Source organism: Oncorhynchus kisutch, linkage group LG15 (assembly GCF_002021735.2).
Source record: "Oncorhynchus kisutch isolate 150728-3 linkage group LG15, Okis_V2, whole genome shotgun sequence".
Lineage (NCBI taxonomy): Eukaryota > Metazoa > Chordata > Actinopteri > Salmoniformes > Salmonidae > Oncorhynchus > Oncorhynchus kisutch.
Genome location: NC_034188.2, coordinates 39,989,877 through 40,012,575, shown reverse-complemented (window position 1 = coordinate 40,012,575; position 22,699 = coordinate 39,989,877). Strand labels below are relative to the sequence as shown.

Here is a 22,699-nt window from a genome sequence, read left to right as displayed (position 1 = left end):
AACATCAGCGTCATAATCTTCATTATCATAAAAGTTATGGCAAGATGGACTTAGGGTCACTGTTGATTTTTGATAAATACTGGGGGCCTGGAAGATCTTTCTTTTACTTATTCAATCATTTAGAGATCAGTGATAACCTCCAAGAGAGGAAGAAGGAAGCATATGCTATATTATATGCCAATTCATACTGGGGCATAAACAAGAAGAATTCACTGCTGGTGCTCTATCACCCTCTACTGGCCGCACTCAGACACAGCACTTTGGCACATTCTAGTGGACCGTTGCAGAGGAGTGACCAGTGAATGACCCATAACATGACACTGCTTAGGCTATTAAAGTCAAATGCACGATGAGAGAGAGTGTACTCTCTGTCCTGCCCGTGTATGTTAGTGAATGCCAGGCCCTGTGTAACCCTGTTCCCCTGGCACCAGCCATCACCATGAATCTGATAGCCCCCTAGCTGACTAACTGCAGCTCAGGCCAACAACAGAGGTGTGTGTGTGTGTATAAAGGTCAGTCATGCTTCGCTGCCATGCAGACAGACACAAAAAGGGCATGCTGCATCATCAAACGGCTCTCACAAAGGCCACAGCAATCAGCGCTGAGCTGTGCTGTGTGAGAGGAACAGTTTTTCAGGACAAAGTACTGGGATACGCGTTATCAGCGGAGGTGTGGAGTTTTTGCTAATCCTCTCCTGGGGCATCTCAGATCTGAAAGATTGACTGTGCCGACAGTTGTTTGTCAGTGAAGACATCGTTTTAACTATTGATATTACAACACATCACCTTTGGCCTAACACGACTTCCAAAAAAATGACAGGGTAAGGTCAAAACACCAACAACAGAAAAATGACACTCAAAGATATAGGAGTGGACTTGGCAAATGACCTTTGGAATTTATACTCATTTTCTGTATAGAGTGGATAAGGTACATTGAAATGTTTTCAAGCTAAGGAATTCAAAATAGCACATCTTGAACTCATTTGTCATTTGAGGTGTGGTCAAACATTACTTATCAGTTAAAAAAGAAAATCATGTTTACCTAGAAAATACCTCAGTAGAGCTAGTAGCCAGTCACAGTGCCTGATTACAGCTTCTGTGTTCGTGTGGGGATTGAGAGAGCGGGGTTGCTGAAACTCGAGGCGCAGCAAGCTCAAGCCATCTGTCGCTGCGATGTCTTTTACTGGGCATCTGCAGCGCACAGCTATCGCCCATCCACTACCACAGGTCCCCGCAAGCTGCAGGCCTCCACAAAAAAATAAAAAAAGAATCTGCTACTGCTTTCCCTTCAGTTAGGCCTACATACTCTGACATTATGCATACCGTACACACTCTGGAGAGAGATTGGTCAGGCAGGAGTCCTCAAAGTAGTAGGGAGAACTGCACATTGTTGGTGTGTTGTAATTTGATGTTAAAAGCATTTCAACAAGACTGGAGCTTTGATATACCGTGGGAAATCAGTTTGGCGGGCCAGTCTTGAAGAAACCATGTCCACTATGTATATGAGCTAGAGGTCGACCGATTAATCGGAATGGCCGATTTCGTTTTCATAACAATCGGAAATTGGTATTTTTGTGCGCCGATTTTGCAGATTTTTTATATATTTTTTTTTACACCTTTATTTAATCTTTATTTAACTAGGCAAGTCAGTTAAGAACACATTCTTATTTTCAATGAGGGCCTAGGAATGAGGCAGAACGACAGATTTTTATCTTGTCAGCTCAGGGGATTCAATCTTGCAACCTTACAGTTAACTAGTCCAACGCACTAACCACCTGCCTCACGAGGAGCCTGCCTGTTATGCGAATGCAGTAAGCCAATGTAAGTTGCTAGCTAGCATTAAACTTATCTTATAAAAAACAATCAACGACTGTCGTTGCTCCAATGTGTACTTAACCATAAACATCAATGCCTTTCTTAAAATCAATACACAAGTATAATATTTTTTTAACCTGCATATTTACCTAAAAGAAATCCAGGTTAGCAGGCAATATTAACCAGGTGAAATTATGTCACTTCTCTTGCATTCATTGCACGCAGAGTCAGGGTATTTGCAACAGTTTGGGCCGCCTGGCTCTTTGCGAACTAAGTTGCCAGAATTTTACGTAATTATGACATAACATTGAAGGTTGTGCAATGTAACAGGAATATTTAGACTCATGGATGGCACCCGTTAGATAAAATACGGAATGGAATAAACTTTTTGTTGGAGCTGGTAAAATCCGGAAACGAAGGCTCGTATTTCTGTGAGTTTATTATAATTAAGTCTATGATTTGATATTTGATAGAGCAGTCTGACTGAAGGGTGGTAGGCAGCAGCAGGCTCGTAATAGTCAAAGGTATATGGTTTAGAGAGAAATAGTCGACGCGTTATAATTCCTGTAATAACTTGCGGCTGAACTTGAAAGGTGTTCCTTCGTTATTTTACCGTTCATGTCTTCCATCGAGAATATCTTGATCTACTTCAAATAAGGTCTGTGTTTCGTGCTTAAACCGCCTTGGCGTTTTGATACCCGTGTAAATCTCACTAGGATAAGGTAACGTTTGTCAAAATATTTTCATAAATCCACTCAACAATCGATCTTCGCTTATATTTAGCCAATATTGATCAGAATGACCTTGTCCTATGGATATCTACACAGTTATAAGATTGGCAAGGTGGTGTAAGCCTACACGAAACACAGACCTTATTTTAAGTGAATCTAAAGAAATCCTATGGAATAAATGAATGAAGGAACCGCTTTTCAGATTTTGCTAGAAGGTGTCATGGGAATTATGACTCGCACTTTGGTAGTCAAGTCTTCAGTATCATTCTGGCCTGGTTTAGATCTTATCTGTCGGAAAGATATCAGTTTGTCTCTGTGAATGGTTTGTCCTCTGACAAATCAACTGTAAATTTCGGTGTTCCTCAAGGTTCCGTTTTAGGACCACTATTGTTTTCACTATATATTTTACCTCTTGGGGATGTTATTAGAAAACATAATGTAAACTTTCACTGCTATGCGGATGACACACAGCTGTACATTTCAATGAAACATGGTGAAGCCCCAAAATTGCCCTCGCTAGAAGCATGTGTTTCAGACATAAGGAAGTGGATGGCTGCAAACTTTCTACTATTAAACTCGGACAAAACAGAGATGCTTGTTCTAGGTCCCAAGAAACAAAGAGATCTTCTGTTGAATCTGACAATTAATCTTAATAGTTGTACAGTCGTCTCAAATAAAACTGTGAAGGACCTCGGCGTTACTCTGGACCCTGATCTCTCTTTTGAAGAACATATCAAGACCATTTCGAGGACAGCTTTTTTCCATCTACGTAACATTGCAAAAATCTGAAACTTTCTGTCCAAAAATGATGCAGAAAAATTAATCCATGCTTTTGTCACTTCTAGGTTAGACTACTGCAATGCTCTATTTTCCGGCTACCCGGATAAAGCACTAAATAAACTTCAGTTAGTGCTAAATACGGCTGCTAGAATCCTGACTAGAACCAAAAAATTTGATCATATTACTCCAGTGCTAGCCTCTCTACACTGGCTTCCTGTCAAAGCAAGGGCTGATTTCAAGGTTTTACTGCTAACCTACAAAGCATTACATGGGCTTGCTCCTACCTATCTCTCTGATTTGGTCCTGCCGTACATACCTACACGTACGCTACGGTCACAAGACGCAGGCCTCCTAATTGTCCCTAGAATTTCTAAGCAAACAGCTGGAGGCAGGGCTTTCTCCTATAGAGCTCCATTTTTATGGAACGGTCTGCCTACCCATGTCAGAGACGCAAACTCGGTCTCAACCTTTAAGTCTTTACTGAAGACTCATCTCTTCAGTGGGTCATATGATTGAGTGTAGTCTGGCCCAGGAGTGGGAAGGTGAACGGAAAGGCTCTGGAGCAACGAACCGCCCTTGCTGTCTCTGCCTGGCCGGTTCCCCTCTTTCCACTGGGATTCTCTGCCTCTAACCCTATTACAGGGGCTGAGTCACTGGCTTGCTGGGGCTCTCTCATGCCGTCCCTGGAGGGGGTGCGTCACCTGAGTGGGTTGATTCACTGTTGTGTTCATCCTGTCTGGGTTGGCGCCCCCCCTTGGGTTGTGCCGTGGCGGAGATCTTTGTGGGCTATACTCAGCCTTGTCTCAGGATGGTAAGTTGGTGGTTGAAGATATCCCTCTAGTGGTGTGGGGGCTGTGCTTTGGCAAAGTGGGTGGGGTTATATCCTTCCTGTTTGGCCCTGTCCGGGGGTGTCCTCGGATGGGGCCACAGTGTCTCCTGACCCCTCCTGTCTCAGCCTCCAGTATTTATGCTGCAGTAGTTTATGTGTCGGGGGGCTGGGGTCAGTTTGTTATATCTGGAGTACTTCTCCTGTCCTATTCGGTGTCCTGTGTGAATCTAAGTGTGCGTTCTCTAATTCTCTCCTTCTCTCTTTCTTTCTCTCTCTCGGAGGACCTGAGCCCTAGGACCATGCCCCAGGACTACCTGACATGATGACTCCTTGCTGTCCCCAGTCCACCTGGCCATGCTGCTGCTCCAGTTTCAACTTCCACCTGACTGTGCTGCTGCTCCAGTTTCAACTGTTCTGCCTTATTATTATTCGACCATGCTGGTCATTTATGAACATTTGAACATCTTGGCCATGTTCTGTTATAATCTCCACCCGGCACAGCCAGAAGAGGACTGGCCACCCCACATAGCCTGGTTCCTCTCTAGGTTTCTTCCTAGGTATTGGCCTTTCTAGGGAGTTTTTCCTAGCCACCGTGCTTCTACACCTGCATTGCTTGCTGTTTGGGGTTTTAGGCTGGGTTTCTGTACAGCACTTTGAGATATCAGCTGATGTACGAAGGGCTATATAAATAAATTTGATTTGATTTGATTGTCACTTCATAGCTGTGTGTGTGTTTTACAGATGGCAGAGAAAAGCAGAGCACCAGTGTGGGACTATTACATGGAATTGGCACTATTGTCATTATTACAAAAATTTGTATATAAATATATAAATAATATATAAATATATAAATAATATATAAATATATAAATAATATATAAATATATAAATAATATATAAATATATAAATAATATATAAATATATAAATAATATATAAATATATAAATAATATATAAATATATATAAAAATACACACTTTTTTTTTTAATCGTCCGATTAATCTGTATTGGCTTTTTTTGTCCTCCAATAATCAGTATCGGTATCAGCGTTGAAAAATCATAATCGGTCGACCTCTAATATGAGCCCTTGCAGGGAAAGCGTACCGTTTTGTATACGTGTTGCCGTGGCGAGCACAGCCCTGTTTGTGAACACCAAAATGGCGCCTCAGTGGCTTTAGCATGGAGCATGAAGAACACAGCACAAAGCTGCATATCAGGACAAACAAGATGGAGAACCTACATGTAATATAAATGCTAAAGCTGTGGCAGACGTGAGACTAGCGTACCTGCTCCGATTGCAGTAGGGGCATACTTTTGCCCTGCAGGGAAAGAAGGCAAGGGAAGAGAGGGACCTTGGTACAGACCAGTCACAGGCACACCGAGTGATTACAATACTCACTGTAAAGTATACATAAAACTAACTTACGTATGTATCCGTCTTCTAAAGGGACGAATTCTAACTAGACACACTGCATGCAAATCTCACCTGATATCAGGGTGTGATTTACATTCAAGTCTGAGTGACACAAGCAAAGTTAGGATTATGCCCCAAGTGCAATTCACTTGGGGAACTAGGTCTATTTTCTGGGAAAGCTAGGTGAGATATACCCATCTATATTGCCCTGTATACCCATCTATTCACGGAATTTCTATATGCAACGTTCAGTACGGAGCACCCAGTGAAACGTGACTCAGAGTGTGTGTGTGTGTGTGTGTGTGTGGGCTCACCCGAGGCTGCAGCAGGGCAGGGTGACGAGGTGTAGCAGGGCCAGCAGCACCCGGAGGGGAAGCAGCGTGAACACGTAGAGGAAGGCATCCAGACACAGGAAGAAGCCAAAGATCATCAGCTGTAGGGTAGAACACAACACACTGGTAAAACATGGCTGCTTGATCACACCTACAAATAGAGCCAGTGTCTGCGTGTGTGACTACGTAGGCGATGTGTACATTTAGAGCGTCAAGGGTTCGTGTCTCTCCATCTCTACAGAAGAGAATGTTTTTGTTTTGACAGGTCAAGCCATATACTACACTGAACAAAAATATAAAAACGCAACATGCAACAATTTCAACGATTTTACTGAGTTACAGTTCATATAAGGAAATCAGTCCATTTAAATAATTCAATTAGACCCTAATCTAGGGATTTCACATGACTGGAAATACAGATATGCATCCGTTGGTCACAGATACCTTTAAAAGAAAAAGGTAGGGGCGTGGATCAGAAAACCAGTCAGTATCTGGTGTGACCACCATTTGCCTCATGCAGCGCGACACATCTCCTTCGCATAAAGTTGATCAGGCTGTTGATATAGGCCTGTGGAATGTTGTCCCATTCTTTTTCAATGGCTGTGCGAAGTTGCTGGATATTGGCAGGGACTGGAAAACACAGTCATACGTCGATCCAGAGCATCCCACACCTGCTCAATGGGTGACATGTCTGGTGAGTATGCAGGCCATGGAAGATCTGGGACATTTTCAATATCATGCTGAAATATGACGCGGCGGTTAAATGGCACAACAATGGGCTTCAGAATCTCGTCAGGGTATCTGTGCATTCAAATTGACTTAGATAAAAATGTAATTGTGTTCGGTGTGTGTAGTTCATGCCTGCCCATACCATAACCCCACCGCCACTAGGGGGCACTCTGTTTAAAGCGTTGACAACAGCAAAACGCTTGCCCGCACATCGCCATATATGGGGTCTGTCATCTGCCCAGTGCAGTTTAAACCAGGATACATCTGTGAAGAGCACACTTCTCCAACGTGCCAGTGGCCATCGAAGGTGAGCATTTTACCCACTGAAGTCAGTTACGATGCCGAACTGCAGTCGGGCCAAGACCCTGGTGAGGATGACGAGCACGCAGGTGAGCTTCTCTGAGACGGTTTCTGACAGTTTGCACAGAAATTCTTCAGTTGTGCAAACCCACAAACATCAGCTGTCCAGGTGACAATCCCGCAGGTGAAGAAGCCGGATGTGGAGGTCCTGGGCTGGCGTTGTTACACGTGGTCTGCAGTTGTGAGGCCGGTTGGACGCACTGCCAAATTCGCTAAAATTGGTGGACAATTCTGCAGTCAGCATGCCAATGCACACTCCGTCAAAACTCGAGGAATCTGTGACCTTGCGTTGTGTTACAAAACTGCACATTTAGAGTGGCCTTTAATTGTCCCCAGGACAAGGTGCACCTGTGTAATGATCATGCTGTTTAATCATCTTCTTGATATGCCACACCAGTTAGGTGGATGTATAATCTTGGCAAAGGCGAAATGCTCACTACAGGGATGTAGTAAACAAATGTATCATCTTTGACCTTCTGTTACTTTCTCACTCATCATTATTCACGATTCATTCAGGATTATATGTAATCACGGTACAGTAGCCTCCACATTAATGTAGAAGTGTTTCGAAAAATATATTCTTATTTAGAATAAAAGCACTCCAAAATGACAATACATTATTTACCTGACAAAATGACTACAGACCCATAGCATTCACGTCTGTAGCCATGAAGTGCTTTGAAAGGCTGGTCATGGCTCACATCAACACCATTATTCCAGAAACCCTAGACCTACTCCAATTTGCATACCGCCCTAACAGATCCACAGATGATGCAATCTCTATTGCACTCCACACTGCCCTTTCCCACCTGGACAAAAGGAACACATATGTGAGAATGCTATTCATTGACTACAGCTCAGCGGTCAACACCATAGTGCCCTCAAAGGTCATCAATAAGCTAAGGACCCTGGGACTAAACATCTCCCTCTGTAACTGGATCCTGGACTTTGACGGGCCGCCCCCAGGTGGGTAGGTAACAACACATCAGCCACGCTGATCCTCAACATAGGGGACCCTCAGGGGTGCATGCTCAGTCCCCTCCTGTACTCCCTGTTCACTCATGACTGCACGGCCAGGCACGACTCCAACACCACAATTAAGTTTGCTGATGACAACAGTGGTAGGCCTGATTACCGACAACGATGAGACAGCCTATAGGGAGGTCAGAGACCTGGCCGTGTGGTGCCAGGACAACCTCTACCTCAACGTGATCAAGACAAAAGAGATGATTGTGGACTACAGGAAAAGGAGGACCGTGCACCCCATTCTCATCAACGGGGCTGTAGTGGAGCAGGTAGGGAGCTCCTCACCATCCACAAAAAAAACTCTTATTATCTATTAATAGTCACATTAATAACTCTACTTACATGTACAGTTGAAGTCGGAAGTTTACATACACGTTGGAGTCATTAAAACATGTTTTTCAACCACTCCACAAATTTCTTGTTTAACAAACTATAGTTTGGGCAAGTCGGATAGGACATCTACTTTGTGCATGACATAACTCATTTTTCCAACAATTGTTTAAAGACAGATTATTTCACTTATAATTCACTGTATCACAATTCCAGTGGGTCAGAAGTTTACATACACAAAGTTGACTGTGCCTTTAAACAGCTTGGAAAATTCCAGAAAAAGATGACATGGCTTTAGAAGCTTCTGATAGGCTAATTGACATGATTTGAGTCAATTGGAGGTTTACCTGTGGACGTATTTCAAGGCCTACCATCAAACTCAGTGTCTCTTTGCTTGACATCATTGGAAAATCAAAAGAAATCAGCCAAGACCTCAGAAAGAAAATTGTAGACCTCCACAAGTCTGGTTCATCCTTGGGAGCAATTTTCAAACACCTGAAGGTACCACGTTCATCTGTACAAACAATAGTACAGAAGTATAAACACCATGAGACCACGCAGGCGTCATACCGCTCAGGAAGGCAACGCATTCTGTCTCCTAGAGATGAAAGTACTTTGGTGCGAAAAGTGCAAATCAATCCCAGAACAGCAGCAAAGGACCTTGTGAAGATGCTGGAGGAAACCGGTACAAATGTATCTAGATCTACTGTAAAACGAGTCCTATATCGACATAATCTGAAAGGCCGCTCAGCAAGGAAGAAGCCACTGCTCCAAAACCGCCATAGAAAAGCCAGACTTCAGTTTGTAACTGTACATGGGGACAAAGATCGTTCTTTTTGGAGAAATGTCCTCTGGTCTGATGAAACAAAAATAGAACTGTTTGGCCATAATGACCATCATGTTCGGAGGAAAAAGGGGGAGACTTGCAAGCCGAAGAACACCACCAAAACCGTGAAGCATGGGGATGGCAGCATCATGTTGTGGGGGTGCTTGCTGCAGGAGGGCCTGGTGCACTTCACAAAATAGATGGCTTCATGAGGAGGAAAATTACGTGAATATATTGAAGCAACATCTCCAAGACATCAGTTAAAGTTAAAGCTTGGTCGCAAATGGGTCTTCCAAATGGACAATGACCCCAAACATACTTCCAAAGTTGTGGCAAAATGGCTTAAGGACAAAGTCAAGGTATTGGAGTGGCCATCACAAAGCCCTGACCTCAATCCTATAGAACATTTGTGGACAGAACTGAAAAAGCGTGTGCGAGCAAGGAGGCCTACAAACCTGACTCAGTTACACCAGCTCTGTCAGGAGTACTGGGCCAAAATTCACCCAACATATTGTGGGAAGCTTGTGGAAGGCTACCCGAAACATTTGACCCAAGTTAAACAATTTCAAGGCAATGCTACCAAATACTAACGGAGTGTAAACTTCTGACCCACTGGGAATGTGATGAAAGAAATAAAAGCTGAAATAAATCATTCTCTCTAGTATTAATCTGACATTTCACATTCTTAAAATAAAGTGGTGATCCTCACTGACCTAAGTCGGTTAATTTTTACGAGGATTAAATGTCCGGAATTGTGAAAAACTGAGTTTAAATGTATGTAAACTTCCGACTTCTTCAACTGTACATATTACCTCAATTACCTCGACTAACCGGTGCCCCCCACACATTGACTCTGTACCAGTACCCCCCTGTATATAGCCTCTCATTTGTTATTTTACTGCTGCTCTTTAACTACTTGTTACTTTTACTTCTTATTTATATTTTTTTAACTGCATTGTTGGTTAGTGGTTTGTAAGTAAGCATTTCCCCGTCTACACCGGTCATATTCGGCGCATGTGACTAATAGCATTATTTGATTCTACTGGGAACAAAATAATCTGAAACAAGAACAAAACTAACTGGGAAGGTATCCAACATGTTTGTAGAGTCACAAAAGCTCAATGTATTCTTTGCTTGCTGGGAATATGGGACTGAATACTAAACTTTTGACTAGTTTATTTATACGAATTCAATATTCTTTTGTATTACTTTCCCTGAGCAATTGTATTAGTATAAAATCATTTACCAATTTTTCTTGCATACAATGTAGCTCAGTATTTGAATTATTTATTTTAGGCAGCCATTATTGCTCATCTTTATCAAGGCCAAGGGTGTCAATAATTTCAGACCCCTCTGTACCTTCTCAAAAGGCAAATACCATATCATCTCATGATGAGAGGGAGGGAAGTGCGCGAGCTCCAGTGTGTCCTGCGTTAGCCTCACAAACACCAGCAGTAAATGGGTTACAACACTTCCTGTTTCCCACCAGGAAGTAGGTAGTGGTAGTTGGGTTGGCTAACAGAGTCACAAGTCATCCTTTCATTGGCCTGTCCCTGGCTGGGGGAACTTCAGCTACTCCAGGAAGAGCTTCTAGAGCCAGAAGGTCACAATGCTCCGTTTACACACATTCCTCACTTCCCAAAGACTTGGAATGATATAGCTAACCAATGATGGTTAGAATGGGACATAGGCTAGGTGACGACTGATCTTCACTGACGTTCACTGTCTCAATGTGAATGTCTGTAGGGAGCACTCTTGCCAGAGGGCAAAATCAAAAATGAAAAATTGCAAATGATCCATTTGAGGTCCATTTGATATCCATATTAACAGTAGTCCCAGAATAGTACCTCAAGGCACATACAAGGGTGGTATCAATGTTTGAGGAGACTGAGATATAGGTGAGTCAGACTGCCTCTTTCTGGGATCAGACTCTAGTGCAGAGGTGTATTATTCCCAGATGAGTTTAGGGGAATGTTTGTTTATATTCTCAGTGGAATTTGTTACAACATCACCATCTAGTGGTTGTAGAGAGACACTACATCAGCAATATTACGGCTATGACAGCCTACTGAAAAACATTGTGTTGCAGTAGGCAATATATCATGGAAGTGATGTGGCAAGTAGCCTTGTAGTTTTTGAATTGTGTAGACCTACACACTATACTTTGTAGATCAATACAAATGACCAATTTGTGTCAACTGTATAACAAATGCTATGTGAACAGCAATACAAACATAGAATAACTTTCACTGCTCTTGGAAACACCAGATGTACCAGGACATTATCAAGGGCAACGCTAAACAAACACTGCTCAACTGACCTTTGGTTATATCTCTGGGTCTCTGTTTTGTGTGCGAGTGTGTGTGCGCGCGTGCATATAGGTGCCTGAGCAACGGAGGAAACAGAAGCCTGTGTTTTTGCACCCCCACTTTTTTACCAGAATATTATAAAGATCCATTGGGTAATTTGTCGTTTTCAATGATTAATATTGTTTCGAGCAGGTCTGTATTAAAATAGATATGTCCATTTTAATTATATCAAAAAAGATAACTGGTTTTGACCTTGCTTTGCTCCTGCGCACACCGTTTTCAGTGCACTTAAGAGCACTAGTTGCACCACAGGTTTAAAATGAGAAAAAAAAGCAACTGCAAAATAAAATAGTTTCTCTATTTTGTTGTGCCGTTACATTTGTATCGTTGTTTCATGTCCGAAGGTGTTGGTCCAATGGTGTGGTTCCATATCATTTGAGCTGCATGCACCATGAGCAAATTCATTGTATTATCTCACTTTGCCTGTTAAAACCATTATGGAGCACATTCATGTCTGATTAGGCTTTGTTGTAGCGCAGACTGACTCGGGGTAACCTTCCATTGACCTACCTAAGGTTGCACCTTAGCAGAAAACTGCATGTCCGGTAGCTCGTGGGCTGTTAATGAGTAGCTCACAAGTAGATAGTGAGAAATAAATCAGTAGGCCTAATAATTTAACCCCATTCTGCATTTTTGTCATCTATATCCCAACTTAAAACACATTGTTCAAAAGGTTTTCATTCAGTTAGAAAAGGAACAGTCGTGGCTGAGCCACATATGCAAGCGCACCATGGCGCTTCACAGTTACAATGGAGCCAAGCTGTGTCTGTATGCGCCTATGAACCAAATGAAAAAGCATAGGATATTTATATTTCCGTAAAACAGCTCTGCTTGCGGGCCCAGTTCCACGAGGGGGTAAAATGGGGCTCAGTTGAAACTCGTGCCTCTTCAGTTTTAGTTTTATGCCCCTGAAGTTAAAATTATCGAGTGACAGGTTGGCGCAAAAATCGGTATCTCTGCGGCGCTGGACAGAGCACGCCACGGAGTGCGTGAGAGTTTGTGTGTAGGGGGACTATGGAAAGCCACTGGATGGTTAGGTACGAGACCTTTGGGGTTCCATAAATATAAACTTTGCTCATCTGTGGTGGGCTATGTGAATAACGTGGAAGGCTACGTGAATAACGTGATACGCCTCCGCCTGTAATATTTGATTTATAAAGGACAGGTCAAGTTTACAGTTGAAGGGGCTTCACTCAACTCTGCCTTTACGCCCCACCACTGCAGAGTTTAGTTAGCTTCTTAGCTAGCTATATAAAAGCATTCGTGTGTTATTAGCCTATTTAAACGCTCTTACCAGCTAATCTACCACTGCCAATACTTATGTAAATGTAATATCAGTTTATTTTGTATACATTTCCCCAAAAAAACATTTAAAACCCGTTTTTGCTTTGTCATTATGGGGTATTGTGTGTAGGTTGATGAGGAAAATAACTATTTGATCAATTTTAGAGTAAGGCTTTAACGTAATAAAATGTGGAGGAAAAAAAAATCAAGGGGTCTGAATGCTTTCTGAATGCACTGTAGATCCAGGTTGGCTAGACTTGAAATAAAAAGATTAGCTGGCTACTCACTTGTGCTTGAGACATTGTTTATGAGACCTGTTTTCAATTTCTATAATGCCTGCTACAAGAAGTTGGTCATTAATTTGAGGACGTGTATTGTGCATGGTTCTGGTTAAATTTGCTCTTTGCAATGGAGATTGTGCCAACCTGCCACTTCTTGGTCAAAAGCACTCAATGACCTTGGCATTTGAACTAATAATGTTTGTGGTATATATGCAGAATTCAATATAACTCCAATGTAAGAACCCAATTTACGCCCCTGGGTACAGCTGGATATCGGTATGTTTCACCATAGAAATAGAAAGTAGGCTTCCTTGGTAGCCTATTGCTTTTCGTGGTAGTAAAAATGGAACTGCACGTATTGGAAACGTGTTTATGGTAGGACGGCATTGCTGAATTGATTACATGGTTGGGTTGAACTTGATCCACAGAAGTGTATTGTGCCATATCGCAACGTGTTGCTGAACTCTTTAGCTGCATGATGTTTCTGTTTGATGCTGGCCTATAGGCCTATTTCTTTGGCAAGACAGCTGTGCATGGCTTCAGCTCACTGTAATAGGCAGTTTTTTGGGTTTGTTATTTGCTTTTGCCTTTATTGCGTTTGTTTACTGTTAATGTAACGAGCATAAATATAGATTGTGTCATGCCTTTGTCGATCTGATATTTTATTTCTAGGCCTATAGTAGCCCCTACTGCTGTTCTGTTCACATTCATTTGTTCGCATTCGCAGTTGTGTCAGTATTCTAAGCCAAACTGTAATTCAGTACTTTTGTTTTGCATGAATAACTAGGCAATTACTTTCTGCATTCAGTTTGAATTATTTTGTTAAGACATCTGCCTGCATTCACATAGGCTTTTTGTAATAGGTGAATTACCCTATATACGTTGTAGCCTATATTCATTGCCAAATAGGCCTTGCTTCAGTGTGTAGGGCGCAGTCCATCGTGCGGGTACAGCGCAGCGGAGATGGGCTCCATATTTCGCACCTTACCTACCACTTCAAAAGCACTCAGTGGTCTCTGTATTTTAACTTTGTTTATTGCGGTAGTGTGATACAACTCCCTTAGTTACACAATGAGATAGCCAGCCTGACAGCTTAGTGGAGTCTGCCACTAACACAGTCAGTGTAGTCAGCTCAGCTAACCCCATTGATCTGTGTCTGTGCCTCAATCTAGGTTGGGCAAAACTAAACATGGTAGTGTTCGCCTTACCAATCTCACTGAAATAAAGACCTCCTCCTTGAAAGAAAATAGGGCTACTTAATGTTAGACCCCTCACTTCCAAGGCAGTTATAGTCAATGAACTAATCACTGATCATAATCTTGATGTGATTGGCATGACTGAAACATGGCTTAAGCCTGATGAATTTAAATGAGGCCTCTCCTCCTGGTTACACTGGTGACCATATCCCTGTGCATCCCGCAAAGGCGGAGGTGTTGCTAACATTTACGATAGCAAGTTTCAATTGACAAAAAAAAACAACTGTGTTTTCGTCTTTTGAGCTACTAGTCATGAAATCTATGCAGGCTACTCAATCACTATTTATAGCTACTGTTTTACAGGCCTCCTGGGCCGTATACAGCGTTCCTCACCGAGGAATTTTTGGTGATTTTAATATTCACTTGGAAAAGTCCACAGACCCACTCCAAAAGGCTTTTGGAGCCATCATCGACTCACTGAGTTTTGTCTAACATGTCTCCGGACTCACCGTCTCAGTCATACTCTGGACCTAGTTTTGTCCCATGGAATAAATATTGTGGCTCTTAATGTTTTTCCTCATAATCCTGAACTTTCGGACCACCATTTTATTACGTTTGCAATCGCAACAAATCATTTGCTCAGACCCCAACCAACGATCATCAAAAGCCGTGCTATAAATTCTCGGACAAACCAAAGATTTCGAGATGCCCTTCCAGACACCCTCCACCTACCCTAGACGCAATCGGCACCCCTAAAAACAAAAAAACATTTGTCATAAGAAACTAGCTCCTTGGTAAACAGGAAATACCCGAGCCCTGAAGCAAGCTTCCAGAAAATTGGAACGGAAATGGTGCTACACCGAACTGGAAGTCTTCCGACTAGCTTGGAAAGACAGTACCGTACAGTATCGAAGAGCCCTCACTGCTGCTCGATCATCCTATTTTTCCAACTTAATTGAGGAAAATGAGAAAAATCCAAAATGTATTTTTTATACTGTAGCAAAGCTAACTAAAAAAGCAGCATTCCCCAAGAGAAGATGGCTTTCACTTCAGCAGTGATACATTTATGAAATTCATGAACGAAAAGATGGTGATCATTAGAAAGCAAATTACGGACTCCTCTTTAAATCTGAGTATTTCTATAAAAGCTCAGTTGTCCTGAGTCTGCACAACACTGCCAGGACCTAGGGAGACACTCAAGTTTTTTAATCCTATATCTCTTGACACATTGATGAAAATAGTCATGGCCTCTAAACCTTCAAGCTGCATACCGGACCCTATTCCAACTAAACTACTGAAAGAGCTGCTTCCTGTGCTTGGCCCGCCTATGTTGAACATAATAAATGGCTCCCTGTCCACCGGATGTGTACCAAACGCACTAAAAGTGGCAGTAATAAAGCCTCTCTTGAAAAAGCCAACCCTTGACCTAGAAATATAAAAAACTAAAAATCGGCCTATCCTGAATCTCCCATTCCTCTCAAAACATTTTGAAAAAGCTGTTGTGCAGCAACTCACTGCCTTTCTGAAGACAAACAACGTATACAAAACGCTTCAGTCTGGGTTTAGACCCCATCATAGCACTGAGACTACACCTGTGAAGGTGGTAAATTACCTTTCAATGGCATCAGACTGAGACTCCGCATCTGTCCTCGTGCTCCTAGACCTTAGTGCTGCTTTTGATACCATCAATAACCACATTATTTTGGAGAGATTGGAAACCCAAATCTACACGGACAAGTTCTGGCCTGGGTTAGATCTTATCTGTCGGAAAGATATCAGTTTGTCTCTGTAGATGGTTTGTCCTCTTGACAAGTCAACTGTAAATTTCGGTGTTCTTCAAGGCTCCGTTTTAGGACCACTATTGTTTTCACTATATATTCTACCTCTTAGTGATGTCATTCGGAAACATAATGTTAACTTTCACTGCTATGCAGAAGACACACAGCTGTACATTTCGATGAAACATGGTGAAGCCCCATAATTGCCCTCCCTGGAAGCCTGTGTTTCAGACATAAGGAAGTGGATGGAGGCAAATGTTCTACTTTTAAACTCGGACAAAACAGAGATGCTAGTTCTAGGTACCAAGAAACAAACAACTTCTGTTGAATCTGATAATTAATCTTGATGGTTATACAGTCGTCTCAAATAAAACTGGGGCCACAGTGTCTCCCGACCCCTCCAGTCTCAGCCTCCAGTATTTATTCTGCAATAGTTTGTGTCGGGGGGCTAGGGTCAGTCTGTTATATCTGGAGTATTTCTGTGTGAATTTAAGTCTCTCGCTCTCTCTCTCTCAGGACCTGATTCCCTGCGACCATGCCTCAGGACTACCTGGCCCGATGACTCCTTGCTGTCCCCTGTCCACCTGGTCGTGCTGCTGCTCCAGTTTCAACTGTTCTGTCTGCGGCTATGGAACCCTGACCCGTTTACGGGACGTGCTACCTTGTCCCAGACCTGCTGTTTTCAACTCTCTAGAGACAGCAGGTGCGGTAGAGATACTCTGAATGATCGGCTATGAAAAGCCAACTGACATTTACTCCTGAGGTGCTGACCTGTTGCACCCTCTACAACCACTGTGATGATTATTATCGGACCCTACTGGTTATCTCTGAACATCTGTTATAATCTCCACCCCTCATAGCCTGGTTCCTCTCCAGGTTTCTTCCTAGGTTCCGGCCTAGCCACCGTGTTTCTACACCTGCATTTCTTGCCGTTTGGGGTTTTAGGCTGGGTTTCTGTATAGCACTTTGTGACATCGGCTGATGTAAGAAGGGCTTTAGAAATACATTTGATTGATATAAGCAGAACTCAATATAATTCAGATGCAAAATTGTTCCCCCTCACCGATTTCAACTGCCCCCTTAGTCACTTTATCCTGGCGCCGGTTCTGGTCTGGTTGGCTTGGTAATTAATATTGACCGAATTAGTCATTTATACCCTCTTTGCATCAAATATGCATGCTGCTGAGACAAGTTCAATTGTAAACATTCATGGTTACAGTGCGTCAAACAACGGTGTGAAAAAAAGTCAAGGGGGTCTCTACTAGACGTCGACCGATTATGATTTTTCAACGCCGATACCGATTATTGGAGGACCAAAAAAGCCGATACCAATTAATCAGACGATTTTTATTTATTTGTAATAATGACAATTACAACAATATTGAATGAACACTTATAATACATCAATAAAATCAATTTAGTCTCAAATAAATAATGAAACATGCTCAATTTGGTTTAAATAATGCAAAAACAAAGTGTTGGAGAAGTAAAAGTGCAATATGTACCATGTAAGAAAGCAAACGTTTAAGTTCCTTGCTCAGAACATGAGAACATATGAAAACTGGTGGTTCCTTTTAACATGAGTCTTCAATATTCCCAGGTAAGAAGTTTTAAGTTGTAGTTATTATAGGAATTATAGGACTATTTGACTCTATACCATGTATGTTCTTGACTATTGTATGTTCTTATAGGCACTTTAGTATTGCCAGTGTAACAGTACAGCTTCCGTACCTCTCCTCGCTCCTCCCTGGGCTCGAACCAGGAACACAACGACAACATTTAATGTTTACGCGCCTGCTTCTGCCTACCACCTCTCAGTCAGATACTTGTATGCTCAGTCAGATTATATGCAACGCAGGACACGCTAGATAATATCTAATAATATCATCAACCATGTGTAGTTAACTAGTGATTATGATTGATTGTTTTTTTATAGGATAAGTTTAATACTTGCTAGCAACTTACCGTGGCTTACTGCATTCGCATAACAGGCAGTCAGTCTCCTTGTGGAGTGCACAAGGACTAGATAACTGTAAGGTTGCAAGATTGGAACCCCCGAGCTGACAAGCTTGAAAATCTGTTGTTCTGCCCCTGAACAAGGCAGTTAACCCACCGTTCCTAGGCCGTCATTGAAAATAAGAACAGGTCCTTAACTGACTTGCCTAGTTAAATAAAGATTAAATAAAAAGGTGTCCAAAAATACAGATTTCCGATTGTTATGAAAACTTGAAATCGGCCCTAATTAAAATCGGCCATTCAGATTAATTGGTCGACCTCTAGTCTGTACTGTACCTACCTTTTCCAGTTCTCTGGGAATGCGCATGCATGTGTACACTCGCTCTCTGCGCTCTGTGTATTTTGCTTCGTTGTGCTCCAGGAAGTAGCCCCGGGTCAGCTCAGCACACATGAAGCGAGCCAGCGACGGATCTGGAATAACATTATGACAACACTTAGCGCTGTGTTACAACAGGGCTATTGTCGCTCCAGTTTACATTACTGTATTTTGGTAAGACAGCTGTGTGTACGCATGGTTATCAACATAATGGCCAAAATACACAGTACCAGTCAAAAGTTTGGACACACCTACTCATTCAAGGGTTTTTCTTTATTTGTACGATTTTCTACATTGTCGCATAATAGTGAAGACATCAAAACTATGAAATAACACATATGGAATCATGTAGTAACCAAAATATATTAGATTCTTCAAAAGTAGCCACCCTTTGCCTTGATGACAGCTTTGCACTCTCGGCCTTCCTCAACCAGCTTCACCTGGAATGCTATTCCAACAGTCTTGAAGGAGTTCCCACATATGCTGAGCACTTGTTGGCTGCTTTTCCTTCACTCTGCAGTCCAACTCATCTCAATTGGGTTGAGGTCGGGTGATTGTGGAGGCCAGGTCACCTGATGCGGCACTCCATCACTCTCCTTCTTGGTCAAATAGCCCTTACACAGCCTGGAGGTGTGTTTTGGGTCATTGTCCTGTTGAAAAACAAATGATAGTCCCACTATGCAAAAACCAGATGGGATGGCGTATCGCTGCAGAATGTTGTGGTAGCCATGCTGGTTAAGTCTGCCTTGAATTCTAAATAAATCACAGTGTCACCAGAAAAGGACCCCCACACTATCACACCTCCTCCTCCGTGCTTCATGGTGGAAACCACACATGTGGAGATCATCCAATCACATACTCTGTGTCTGACAAAAACATGGAGGTTGGAACCAAAAATCTCAAATGTGGACTTCAGACCAAAAGGACAGATTCTCACCGGTCTATTGTCCAGTGCTCGTGTTTCTTGGCCCATGCAAGTCTCTTCTTATTCGTGTCCTTTAGTAGTGGTTTATTTGATTCACACAGTCTCATCTTAACAGTTGATGTTGAGATGTCTCTGTTACTTGAACTCTGTGAAGCATTTATTTCTGAGACTGGTAACTCGAATTAACTTATCCTCTGCAGCAGAGGTAACTCTGGGTCTTCCTTTCCTGTAGCGGTCCTCATGAGAGCCAGACATCATAGCGCTTGATGGTTTTTGCGACTGCGCTTAAAATAAACTTTCAAAGTTCGGATTGACTGACCTTCATGTCTTACAGTAATGATGGACTGTCTTTTCTCTTTGCTTATTTTGGTTGTTCTTGCCATAATATGGACTTGGTCTTTTACTAAATTGGGCTATCTTTTGTATACCACCCTTACCTTGTCACAACACAACTGATTGGCTCAAACGCATTAAGAAGGAAGTACATTCCACAAATTAACTTAACAAGGCACACATGTTTATTGAATGCATTCCAGGTGACTACCTCAAGAAGCTGGTTGAGAGAATGCCAAGAGTGTGCAAAGCTGATTTTGATTTGTTTAACACTTTTTTGCTTACTACATGCTTTCATATGTTATGTCATAGTTTTGATATCTTTACTATTATTCTACAATGCAGAAAATAGTAAAAAATAAAGATTAATCTTGGAATGAGTAGGTGTGTCCAACGTTGACTGGTACTGTGTGTCAACTGTGGGAAGCTCGACACAGAAAACTAAATATGTTCTAAAAAAATAAGCATAATGTAGCCAAATCAGTATTCATTTAAGAACAGAGCCAACTGAATTAAAATGCCACTTTAGCCCTAATGCTTATCTAACATACTTGCTAAGGCTTTCGGTATGAGGAAAACTGAGCTACAGTGGCAGTATCATGAATTACCATTCCACTTAGGAAGTTATGAAGTAATGTACACAACCTACTGATATGCTGCACTTTTAAATAACAGCATAATTTATCAATAATTCGAAACTGTTCAAAGGTGCTGAGGACTTTTCCACGAAATGAACGTACTGTCTTGAAATATTTTCTAGTCGGTTGGAAATCAAAATTGTGTTATATATATATATATATATATATTTGACAGGTTCTGTCTAGGTTCTGTCTATTTGGACTGTTAGTGCGATGATGACTTTTCCTCTTCTTTGACACACATTGGCATGACAGATAACGTTAGCATTAACATTAAACCGTGCTAAGCAAATAGCGTAGCTAACTAATGCTACTGTTGCCCCCTCCACGTAGGCTAGACGTCTCTTGCCTTGGCTAGGTGCAGTTCGTGATATCACGTGTCCGCAAATTACCGGGAATTAAAACGTGGAAGGAATTAGGAATTAGACACATTTAAAATATATTATCACATACTACTAATACAAAAGGTGAGAAAGTATTTTTTTTTTTTTAACAAACAACTCTCATGACAACACGGTTAAAACTGACAGCTCGCAAATCCAATGACATTAAAACTGACAGCTCGAAAATCCAATGACATGCTTTGGTTGGTTGTGCGTTCAGTCGGGACAGCCCCAATGACTGTGGGCCAGCCCAAATATAGCTAAATAATATAACAATTGTTGAGCTTCTATGACATGTATTTTACAATGATTTTCATGCGATCGTCAGCCTAAAAGGCATTATTTCTAGACATATAGAGAGGTTGGTTTATCAGATAAAAAATATCCTTAAAGACACCGTTTAAACCTGCGCGCGAGCCAGGGACACCCACCTGAGTTATCACGTTCACGTTGCTCCCGTCTGACAGCATTTATATCGTAAAAGCCCAATGTTTCCGCCAGATCTGGAGTTTTACCGATTTCCCCCGACCTTGGTATATCATCCCATGGCCGTTTCTCCTTCTTCTTGTCCTTATTTTCGGTTTCTTTTTCAGCTGACGGCACAGTCCCCAACAAGTCCGCCATCTTCAATTTGCAGCCGCGTTGATAGCAACGTTCATGGACCAACCATAGAGATAGATAGAAGACTCAACTGTATACATGTGCCTTTAAAGCGTTTGTGACAGCATGGGCAGCGCCATTGAGGCTACAACCCATATTGATCCCCACCAAATCAGCGAGTTGACTACTTTGACTACTTTAAAATGGTGGAAGCCCTTAATGGCGCTGCCAATGCAAAAATAGCCCTTTGGCCACTAGAGGTCTCTATCCTTCTCTATGGGACCAACACAACTGTCATTATATTGTCGCCAAGGAGTTGATACTTAAAATAAACATACACTACATACACCGCTCATCTCATTCCAAAATCATGGGCATTAATATGGAGTTGGTCCCCCCTTTGCTGCTATAAGAGCCTCCACTCTTCTGGGAAGGCTATCCACTAGATGTTGGAACATTGATGCAGGGACTTCCATTCAGCCACAAGAGCATTAGTGATGTTGGGCGAATAGGCCTGGCTCATAGTCGGCGTTCCAATTCACCCCAAAGGTGTTCAATGGAGTTAAGGTCAGTGCTCTATGCAGGCCAGTCAAGTTCTTCAACACCGATCTCGATAAACCATTTCTCTATGGACCTCGCTTTGTGCATGGGGTCATTGTCATGCTGAAACAGGAAAGGGCCTTCCCCAAACGGTTGCCACAACGTTTGAATCACAGAATCATCTAGAATGTGATTGTATGCTATAGTGTTAAGATTTCTCTTCACTGGATCTAAGGGGCTTAGCCGGAACCATGAAAAACTGCCCCAGATTATTATTCCTCCTCCACCAAACTTTCCAGTTGGCACTATGTATTCAGGCAGGTAGCGTTCTCCTGGCATCTGCCAAAACCAGAGTCGTCCTGCCAGATGGTGTGCGTGATTCATCACTCCAGAGAACGCGTTTCCACTGCTTCAGAGTCCAATGGCGGCGAGCTTTACACCACTCCAGCCGACACTTGGCATTGCTTGTGTGCAGCTGCTCGGCCATGAAAACCCATTTCATGAAGCTCCCGACGAATGTTGCTTGCAGAGGCAGAAGTTGGTAGTGAGTGTTGCAAACGAGGACAGACGATTTTTACGCGCCATGCACTTCAGCACTTGGCGGTCTCGTTCTGTGAGCTTGTGTGGCCTACCACTTCGCGGCTGAGCCGTTGTTGCCCCTAGACATTTTCACTTCACAATAACAGCACTTACAGTTGCCCGGGGCAACTCTAGCAGGGCAGAAATGTGACTTCTTGGAAAGGTGGCATCCTATGACGGTGCCACGTTGAAAGTCACTGAGCTCTTCAGTAAGGCCATTCTGCTGCTAATGTTTGTCTATGGAGATTGCATGGCTGTGTGCTCGATTTTATACACTTGTCATCAATGGG

The 22,699-nt window shown here is 42.4% G+C and overlaps 1 protein-coding gene across 9 annotated transcripts in view; it reads right to left on the bottom strand.

Moving 5' to 3' along the window:
* LOC109905291 (transmembrane anterior posterior transformation protein 1 homolog) overlaps nt 1-21,462 on the bottom strand; it is a 36,475-nt gene extending 15,013 nt beyond the window's left edge. Inside the window, exons 1-4 of one of the 9 annotated variants that reach the window (XM_031790256.1) lie at nt 21,122-21,419; nt 18,376-18,506; nt 5,883-6,001; nt 5,441-5,473 (exon numbers count right to left, since the gene is read on the bottom strand). In XM_031790256.1, coding sequence (XP_031646116.1) covers nt 5,441-5,473; nt 5,883-6,001; nt 18,376-18,506; nt 21,122-21,314 — 476 coding nt within the window. In that variant the 5' untranslated portion in view covers nt 21,315-21,419. Of the gene's footprint in view, nt 1-5,440; nt 5,474-5,882; nt 6,002-18,375; nt 18,507-21,121 lie in introns of all 9 variants that reach the window. The other 8 variants (XM_020502577.2, XM_031790261.1, XR_004203051.1 and 5 more) reach the window with 8 other exon arrangements.
* Nucleotides 21,463-22,699: the final 1,237 nt, after the last annotated feature.